Consider the following 10,563-nt stretch of genomic DNA (forward strand, 5'->3'; position numbering starts at 1 on the left):
AGATAGCTTCGTCTCCTCCTTGCGTGCCTCCCTGTGGTGGTGGATTGTGGACTAGCACGTCGGTTTTCATGCATCGAAGCCCGAAAGTCGACCCGGAAACCCGACGGTGACCAGGTTGTGTTCTTCAATTTTCCGGCGATCTCCGGCGAGTTTAGGCTTCACCACCGATCTCAAACTCCTTGCCTCAACGTTGTTAACAACCTCTGCAAATGTTTTGAGCTAAATTGAAGGGTAAGAACTCGAACCAAGAAACTTCTATTCTAGGGTTCTTGATTTGAGCTTTTTCAGAAATTCTGAAATTGGAGGTTTTAAGCTTTGATTTAGACTTTGTTGTGAACTAGAAAGTTGTTAGGAATGTCATTTAGATTGTGGTGGTGAAATTTGCTGGTCATTGGTAGTGGTCGAAAAATGGTGGCGGCGTGTGAACAATTACTGTGGATAGTGTTCGTGAACAGTAATTGTGAACAGTGTTCATAAAACAGTAACTATGAACAGTGTTCAGTAACCCCGAATATTATTCTGTAAAAACAGTAAAGCACAAACATTGTTTTGTGAACAGTAAAATGCACGAACATTTCTATGAACAGTGTTTTATGAACAGTTTTTAGCTGTAATAAAATCGTCATATGATATTTTACGTATCATTTGCTAAGCATTTTATCATGCTATTAGGTGACCGGCAAAACGAGTGAGGGAATCACTTTCGATGTCGTGGAAGTTGCACGCGAGAAATAAGGTGAGTAAACCTCACAATGATCATCATGATCGAAGTAGTATTATAATTATTGAATTTCGTTTGAGTTGTCACCATAGTCGTTGCATCACTAGTTTATAAAAATTATTTTAAAAATATGTTTTGGTTTAAATTACGTGAACTTGATCGTTTATGGTTCATGGGTAAGTGAAATGCTATTTTAATATGAAAAAGTTTTAGTGATTCTGGACTATGGTGAATGTGAGTAAATCTCACTATGACGAGTCTACCCTTAGCGGTGACTCATAGTTACGTTTTTTTTGTTAAAAGATTGAACTAGGACATGTATATGATATAGTGGGTTGTGTATGTGTATAAAATGGTAAATATGATACATATATATAAGTTCTTATATTATATACTGTCATGTTCTTATTTCCGAATGAATTATACTGTGGCAACTATATTCATTTTATTTGAGCAAGAGTCGCTTTGTTGTAGTACAATAACATGGGTAGATTGTTATTGTACGTGGTTTTAACATTGAGTCTTGTTAAAACGTTTTCTATCTTCGTATGTGTTTTTTTTTGTCTTCGGACGTGTTTCTGTCTTCGGATGTGCTTTTGTCTTCAGACGTGTTTTTCTGTATTCGGACCTGTCTTCGGACGTGTTGGCAATAATCAGAACCGAGCCTTGGCCGGGTGTCGTTTACGATTCAGTTAGAGCTCTAATTTGTCAACTGGTGTATTGCATGATGGGTAACATATGTGTTGCATGCTTATGAGTACCCATATTTTTGTGATATTGGGTAACAAATGAGTTGCCCAGTGTCTGACGACGTACTACATGAGGGGTAACAGATGAGTACTTGGGTCTCATGAGTACCCGTATTATAAATGTAAATCGGGTAAACAGATGGGTTGCCCAATGTCTCATGAGCACTTATATTTTCAGATATTATTGGACATCTAGATGGGACGTCATGTGACTTATGAGTGCATTTATAATTACATTTTTTCAGTATTTTTCTCTTGTATACTATGTGTGTTATACTGTTGGTTGACTCATACGAGCTGCAAAGCTTACCGGGTTTGTATTTACTATCCCGGTGCATCTATTCGATCGTGTAGAGAATAGTTCTGCAGGTGTGGATTAGCAGAATTAGAGAGTTTTCTCTGAAGATTGTCGAAGATTTCTTTCTGCTGTTTGTGATGAGGATTGAGTGAAATTTACATTTCCATTGGTTGTGTATTATTCAAGTCGACTGAGTCATGTTGTTGACTCAATTTTGATACACTGTTATGATAAGATGATTTCAATATATTTGAGATTGTTTTAGAGTTTTCATGTCTTTGAATTCGAATTTTTTTCATTCAAATTTCGGGATTGTGACATCAATTGTATTAGGATAAGATCATAAGAGAGAGATTGATAACTTAATGGCGTTTACCCATTTAAATAAGCGAGATAGATGTCTTGTGTTTTCAAAATGCTAGTACAACTACATATATGACCTAAAATCCACTCGAAGAGACATCGAGGATGTAGTTTGCAGAATTAAAAGGCATTTCGGGATCAAGCGCTTGTTTGTTCGTTCAATTCCATGTAAACTAACATGTGTGGATAAAGACAAGTGTACCAGCTAGGAATGCTCAAGTCTAACGACAAGCATCAGCATCTACCCACCCATTCTGAATTTTTGGTCAAGTTTAATGAAGAGCCAATGTTTTGTAGCACTGGGGCATCCTTTCAAAAGATGATGCCTGGTTTGATGGCAAATCGAGCAAGGGGTTGAAACCAGAAAGGCGACACAATGGAGTGGTTTTCAGGCCACAGATGAATTCCAGATAGAGTCAGGCGCATCAGCTCAAGAGTATGAAGAGGTGCAAGCAATCTTTGATAGTGAAGTTCTCATTTGGAGGAATGTCCCCCATTTGCCGGTACCACAGCCACTAAGACCTGCAGGAACACTGGAACATGAATATAGTACTGATAACGTCTTTGGTAAACAACTGGTCTGAACTTCCAAATTCCTTAAGTTGAGATGGTTACAAATTGATGACGGGACCAATCTGAACCCATTTGTCGGTCCACTTCTTAACGATTATTGATTTGCATACTTCATTCCTACTAATATATTAAGTTTTTTGTGTATCTATGTTTTCTTTTCTCAATTTTCTATCATGAAGTATAGTTAAACCAAACCTTTAGCCAACTCGAACCGCATGAGCGCATCAAGCCTACCTTGAGCTCTGGAACCGACATTAAAAGCCCGACTTAGAGCATAGTTTATCAACTTTTTTCTAGCTCATCGTTTTAAACCAAGCCACGTCCTAGCAGAAAAAGAAAATGCTTGTATTGACTCCATCAGTTTAACACCAACATGAATCCTAGACGCAAGCCAAGCACAACATAGGCAACTGTAAAAATGCATATTGAACTAAGAACGCCCAAGCCTAATATATTGCACACCCAACTTAGAGATGTTGTAACGTAAGACAAAAAAAAGCACAGGCTCTCTGTCTTCATTACTTCACCTTCATCTAGATAGTCCTCAACGCAATTCCATCAGCCTAAGATACATAGATGAGATATGAAACAAATGATAAGAGAAAACATTACAAATTCAAAACTATTGACAATCAAAAAAAGAAATTACATTGAGAAACTCACCTCCACAAGGATCTCTTGGGTGCATAAACAGGCTCTCCGTCTACTTGATACGAATGTTCGTTGGCTTCTTGTCGTAACAACCCATACCAGATTAAAATTACGGAGTCTCATATTTCATCATGGCATATATATTCTCTTTTAAGGATTTTTGTTTAGTTCTCTGTTTGCACAATAATATAATTTGGGATATACCACTAAAGTAAGATAATATTTTTTTTTCACGAGATGATGTGACTTCAACAACATCATGCAACATCTATCATCAAGGCAGATTTTTTGCATTGCAAGAAATAATTCAGATTACATCAGCCGCATTGCAAGAAATAATTCAGAGAACATTTAGAACCCATACGGTTGACAGCTCAGACCACGGACTCATGGTGGTGTACATAGTGGGCAAGTCCTTGTTAAATTAATACAAATCAAGAACCAGCTTATATACTTTCAGGCTGTATGCCTCATGAACAGTCAAATTCCGAAATGAGACTTGTTTCACTAGAGATCACCTAGTTTGTATGAGCTTCAGTTGTGCTTAGCAGGGTAAAACATAGCCTTGTAATACAGAACAGAAAGTGGAAAGCATAGCCTTATTATCCGAAGATGCCATAACTTTTTTCTACAACAAACTGTTTCTAGGGCTGGGCACGGGCCCGGCCCGGACAATTTTTTTCAGGACCCGGGACCGGCCCGGTTGTAGTGTGACGGACCGGTTTTTTTTCTAAAAAAATCAGGGTCCGGGTAAAACCCGGCCCGGGTCAATTAATTGCAGGGCCCGGGTAAAACCCGGACCGGTAATATCCGGGCCGAGCCCGTCCGATTTTCCGGGCCTAACTCTGTTTTTGGCTAGTTGGCGGCGAATCAGCAGTGCGAGGCGACGACAATGGGAATCATGAGATTGAAATTAGTTAAGTTTAAGATTATTTGGTTATGTTCCAGTGTCATTGTATCTATTCTATAAGTTTAGGATCACTTACGAAAGCCAATTACATAATAACACCTAATGTCCCGGGTTTCCGGGTTTTTTTTGTTTAAAGATTTGAAGGCCCGGGACCGGCCCGGACATAACAAAGCCCGGCCCGTTTATCACATGACAACATATGAGTCCGGCAAAAAACCCGGCCCGCCAGGACGGGCCCGGCGGTCCGGTCCGGGTTTTTTTTCTTCTTCGGGCTTTTTGCCCAGCCCTAACTGTTTCACACCTAAGGGAAACCAGAAGAAAAGAAAAAATCGAAGAATGCAGTATATGTAAAACTACTGAGTATCACTTGTTCATTTTGTGTACAGATAGCAGACTATCAATCAATGTAGATGGTTTCGTGCCTCCAGTCGACTTTACACCCTCCCAATATCTAGACAGCAATACCTAATTCTGGATAACTATATAACTTATATATAATCGAATTTCCAAATACTGCAAAATTGCTGAGACATTAACAAGCCATATGGAATAGTATATCAAATGTACGATGTCCTTTTCATTTTGGATAAACATGAGGCCCACGATATGAATGAAAAGCAATAATTGGTGGCTGATTATTTTGATGGGGTCATTACTGTTCCATCACACTTATGATGTTGTATCTTAACAGTTCATAAAAAGACAGAAAAACTGATGTTGAGAAGTTGCTGAAATCAAATGTGCGCATTACACAAAGTAGAAATCAGCTAATAATCTCAGCTTGTAAACAGAACACAATCGGTGATCGCAAATCCAAATGATATAAGTTACTGATTATTATCTATTTGCACATGTAAGAAATTTAATTGATACCAAAGGGACCAATGTTAGATCCTGTTAGCTAGGATTTTTCTAACGGCTTTACGTTACAAACAACAAGTTTGAAATCAACACGGAGATGAATGCATAACATTTCTGTATTCACCTTTTTTCAATTCCTCTGAGAAAACCCCAGCTCCCATCTTTTTAGATTAGGTTCAGACTATTGATTTGCTCCTCAACAGTCACTATGATCAAGAGAGTAAGTAAACAATAATGGAAGCAGTACTCGCTAATATAGGGTTGCTCCTTGTCACAACAACTTTAATTCAAACTTCTTTTTTAACAAAGAGATATACAATAAATTAAGGATAACCAAAGAATTTGAATTCCCAATTTATCAAGAGTTGAAGTGTGTGCCTACCAACCCATGCTGAAATAACCAGCATAAGGATAAAAATTGAGAAAGATAGTAGGAAACCTTCTTTTGCAGATTTATGCTCAAACTAGGGCCTCCTGCTGAACACTTAAATCTCAATTGTCCCCTAATATTAAGAAATGAGAAACTTTAGCAAGTAGCTAGGTAGATACTGTTAGGGGGCTCAAACCATTAATGTGCGCATACCTTGTTGCACATGACCATGAATAGATAAAGTAACCAACAAAAAAATGAGGAATCACCTGCTTGAACCATATCAGCTGTCCCCGCCTTTACATGGAGAAGGTGGATTATGTTCTTAGTGTTCAATGGGATCTTTATTGCAACAGCATCCAGATAACTATCTTGTGGTTACCAGGTCTCATTCAATAAATTAGACTTAATCAAATACTTTCTCTTTTGTCATGCCCTGCACTTCCATTCTTGAAGGAACTACAAAATCATTGCCAATTCGCAAACTGAGGGCATAAGGACCTTTGGATCTGTGCCAAAACACATTGGACAGTAAGCTAACGAAACATGCACCAAACTATAAGTTTGAACTTGAGTAAATATGATGTATTACCTACATTGAGAAAATTAAGGGTGTGGCTCCAAGTGAAGTTTAAGACCGCACAAACGATAAATGACTCTATTAATCAGGTAAACTGCAGAGTAGAGGCTTGCCCCAAACGTAATGGGTACATGAAAATCAATGAATAAAGCAGCAAGTCACTTCCAGGGGTGGTGGTTCTTGGAATTTGCCACACCATTCTATTGTGGAGAGTGGGGTGCTAGCTTGGAAAAAACCAGCACTATATCTGATTGGGTTCTCCTAAAGCATTCAATAATTGTATTGAGATGCTAACATTCAAATTATCACCTCAATAGATTCTCCAGATATCTGATGTAGCTCCTCTGTCAAGGATACTAAGGTGAAATATATCTTGTCCGTTTTTGGGTGACTACTATCACCAGAAATAAATGTATGGACTCCATTATCCACGTATAACCAACTGCAACCAGCAGCTTTCTTGACTTCTTTCCCTTTCATCTTCTGTCTTAATCTCCCAACCTCCTTCCAATTTCCGTCGGAAGCATAGAAATTAGCCAACTGCACATACCGATCCCCTGTAGCTCCTCCGAGTTTCAGAAGTCTCTCTTCTGCCTCTCTGGCAAGTTTTGTATTTCCATTTACCCTACAAGCATTTAAGTATGCTCCCCATAAACTGGTGTCCAACCCCATAGGAATATTTATCATTAAAGCTTTTGCCTTCTCAAGTTGATTAGCCCTGCCATACAAATCAATCATACAGGCATAGTGATCCAGTTCAGGCAATATGTTATAATCTTTTGTCATGGACTTGAAAAATCGCTCTCCAACTTCCACCAGACAAGAGTGACGACAAGCTGAAAGCAGTGCTAAAAATGTGACAGCATCAGGCTTAATACCCCTCTTCAAAAGTTCTTTGAAGATTTGGATAGCTTTAGTTTCACAACCATGGTGAGCATAGCCAGCTAATATCACATTGTAAACCACTATATCTCTGTCCAAATCACTATTGAAAATCTTTTCCGCGTAGGTAATATTCCCGGATTTTGAGTACATATCAATTAAAGCACTGAACAATTTCTTATCTCCTTCAATGTTATTCCTCAAGATATATGCATGAATCTGCTTACCAGGGTCCAGGGAAGCTTGAACTGCACAAGCACCAAGCATACTAATGAGAATTGAGGCATAAGGAACTATTACTTCTGTTTCCCTGAACTCGCTAAAGAGCTTGAATACAGCCTCAAATTGCTGTGATTTGAGATATCCAGAAAACAAAGCTGTCCATACTACTACATTCCTCTCCGCCAATGAATCAAAAAGCATCCTCGCTTCGCCTAAGTTACCATGAGAGGCATGACCCGCAATTAAAGAAGTGATGGAAAACATATTTTTACTTCCCATTGCTTCATGAACCAACTTTGCATAACTCATATTTCCACACTTGCAATAAACATCAACTATGCCACTACTTATAAACGGATTGGAACTCATCCCATTCTTCAACACCCAACCATGGACTTCCTTCCCTAGTCTCAAGTTCCTCAAACCCAAACAACCACTCAAAACACTCGTAATAGTATGCTCATTCCACTGGGACCCATTTTCCGCCATCTGAACAAACAAATCCAGCGCCTCCTCTACACAACCACTCTGCACATACCCCGAAATCATCGTGTTCCACGACACATTATCATTTTTCTCCGGTTCCCTCCAAAACAAATCAACCGCCATCTCCAACTCTCCCTCCCTACAACAAGCAGCCACCATTGCATTCTTCGCAACTGTGTCCACCACCCCTCTGCACGCACTAAACACACCCCACGCATCACGAAAACACCCGCACTTGGAATACATATCAACCAAGGAGCTCACCGCGAACGCACTCACATCACTCGCAGTTTTCGCCATATAACAATGCAGCTGCCTCCCGTAACCAACCACCTCCAATTTCGCGCTCAAGTTAAGCATGCTAGTCAAACTAACCTCATCAACTCCAACACACCGTTCCGGCAACTGCATTTCCCTAAACAGCCCCACCGCGCAAGCCTCGTACCCTTCATTGCCCGCACATCCGGATAACATGGAGTTGTAAGTGACTAAGTCTTTCAAAGGAGCGGTGTCGAAGAGCTGCCAGGCCCGGTCCAAGTTGCGTGACTTTATGTGGGCGGAGATGATGGCGTTATAGGAGTAGACGTTTCGGTGGGGCATTTCGTCGAACAGGTGCTGGGCGTGGTGGGTGAGGCCATGGCGGGAATAGAGGTGGATGAGTTGGTTGGAGGTGAAAATGGGCAAGTTTAATCCGGATTTGATGGATTGAGCGTGAGAGATGAGAGCCTCTCGAAGAGACTGCATTAAGATGCGAACGAGTTTGGATTTGGAATAAGGCGGTGTGTGTGCTTGGGAGGCTGTAAAACGCGGTAAAACTAGTGGAAGCCAAGTTTTAAAAGAAGGGACGTGTTAAACGACGCCGTTGGCTTCTCCCACCGAAAATAAGATAACAGTCTCCTCATAAGTCATAAGTCATAAGTCATAAGTTGTGAGTTTGTGAGAAGCCAACTGAATAAACTCCTTGCAAAATATAAATTGTTGTAGTTGATTAAAAAAGAAGAAGATAATAACATAGGGTATACCAGACTCCCCGTGCAATACACATTTTATTTACCACACGGTTATTGTGTAAAGAGAAAATTGTATAATTTTATTTATCAACACTTTTTATTTTTTATTTTATAAAGTTTTTTATGGAATAATGATTTATCTAATTATGTTTAATACAAATTATATATTTGGTAAAACACATTTTCACTCTTTGAGTTGTTGGCTTTAAAGGCAATTTTGATGATTTTTTAAGGGTAAATTATAAAAAAAAGTATTATCTCAAACTTATATTAGAAAAATGTCACTATTTATGAATTAATTATAAAAAGTTATCAAATTTAAGTAGAAATTAGAAAAATTAGAAAAAATCACTTAAAAAATATTTTCTGGACTGTTTTGCCCTTTTTCATTATTTTTCTTTTTTTTTTCTTTCTTTTTCTAATTTCGGCCATACATTTCTCGTTCGGCGATAGATTTTGATGAAATTGGTACCGTTAGAAAATTATTGTTCCCCTCTTTCATTTGATATACTACTCACTCCGAATCAACCAACCGTACAAGGCGCAACAACCATCGCAAAGGGTTGCGGCCATCGATGGCGGTGCTCCAAGCAATTCCAACGAAACCGAAGTTGAAGATTCCCTCATTCTAGGTATTCTCTTCATTTTGAGCATACTTATACCAATCTCATTTGAATTTTAACAAAATTTCGCATATTTCCACATTTCCTCACGGCATGTCACATATACTGTCACAACCATTGTCACAGACACTGTCACACTACCTCTTACACTAACTGTCACACCTACTGTCACAACCATTGTTACAGACACTGTCACACTACCCCTTATACTAACTGTCACACCTACTGTCACAGAAGTTGTCACAATATCTATTTACACTAATTGTCACAACTTCTGTCACACTACCTGTCACAACTACTATTACACTACGTATTACACTAACTGTCACACCTCATGTCACAACCACTGTCACACACATTGCCCCTGTCACAACCCCCTGTCACACTACCTCTCACAACTCCTGTCACAACTTATGTCTTACTACCTGTCACAATCATTATCACACTATTTGTATCCGAGCTCAAGGTTTCCTAATTCTAGTTATTCTTTTCATTTTGAACATACTCATACCAATCTCCTTTGAATTTGAATATAATTTCGCATATTTAGACGTTTCTTCTCGGCATGTCACATATGCTATCACACTACCTATCACACACCCGCTGTCAAATTTGTTGTCACACCCACTGACCACTATCACACTTACTGTCACACCCGCTATCACACTGCTTATCACACTAACTACCGATGTCACAGTACCTATCAGACTATCTGTCACACTACATATCGTACTCACTGTTACACTATCTGTCACACCTACTGTCACACTACCTATCACACTAACTTTCTGTTGTGACAGGTAGTGTGATAGAGAATGTGATAGCTATTGTCATACAACAACAATAAACTCGTTCAATATCTTTTTCCTACGAGCATCAGTAGTAGAAGGAGAAGCATCGTCGTCGCCTTCAGACAATTGAAGATGTACAAACAAAAAAGAAAAAAAACGAATTTCTTATTTAGGCACCCCGAAACTCTAGTCACCCAATCACTATCTTCACCGACGTAATCGCCATGTTCCTAACCGAACCCAACCCAGACCAACTACCGCATCAGTGCCTCACCTCTTCCTTCGCCTTCGATTCAAGCAACGAAAATGACATTGATGAAGAGCCAACGCTACTGTAACCTGCTAGATCGATGACGACCTAACGCTACCATACTGCCACCCAACGCTGCTACTACTATACTAAAGCATCAATGACGACCCAGCCTGAGCTTTGAGGATATGATTGAACTTTGTGAAATTGGGGCCTTGGTGGC

General features: G+C 39.3%; 1 protein-coding gene across 2 annotated transcripts; it reads right to left on the reverse strand.

Annotated features, from left to right (window-relative positions):
• Positions 1 to 5,297: 5,297 nt before the first annotated feature.
• Positions 5,298 to 8,444, reverse strand: LOC126781946 (putative pentatricopeptide repeat-containing protein At3g18840). 2 transcript variants are annotated; one of them, XM_050507074.1, is made up of 3 exons: positions 6,093 to 8,444; positions 5,766 to 6,005; positions 5,298 to 5,629 (listed from the first exon to the last, which is right to left on the reverse strand). In XM_050507074.1, the coding sequence occupies exon 1, from the start codon at positions 8,408 to 8,410 to the stop codon at positions 6,374 to 6,376; it is 2,037 nt and encodes a 678-aa protein (XP_050363031.1). In that variant the 5' UTR covers positions 8,411 to 8,444; the 3' UTR covers positions 5,298 to 5,629; positions 5,766 to 6,005; positions 6,093 to 6,373. The 2 variants fall into 2 exon arrangements, with proteins under 2 accessions (XP_050363031.1, XP_050363030.1); XM_050507073.1 differs by having other exon boundaries at positions 6,089 to 8,444.
• Between the last annotated feature and the right edge of the window lie 2,119 nt (positions 8,445 to 10,563).

Source organism: Argentina anserina, chromosome 2 (genome assembly GCF_933775445.1).
Source record: "Argentina anserina chromosome 2, drPotAnse1.1, whole genome shotgun sequence".
In the NCBI taxonomy this organism is placed as follows: domain Eukaryota; kingdom Viridiplantae; phylum Streptophyta; class Magnoliopsida; order Rosales; family Rosaceae; genus Argentina; species Argentina anserina.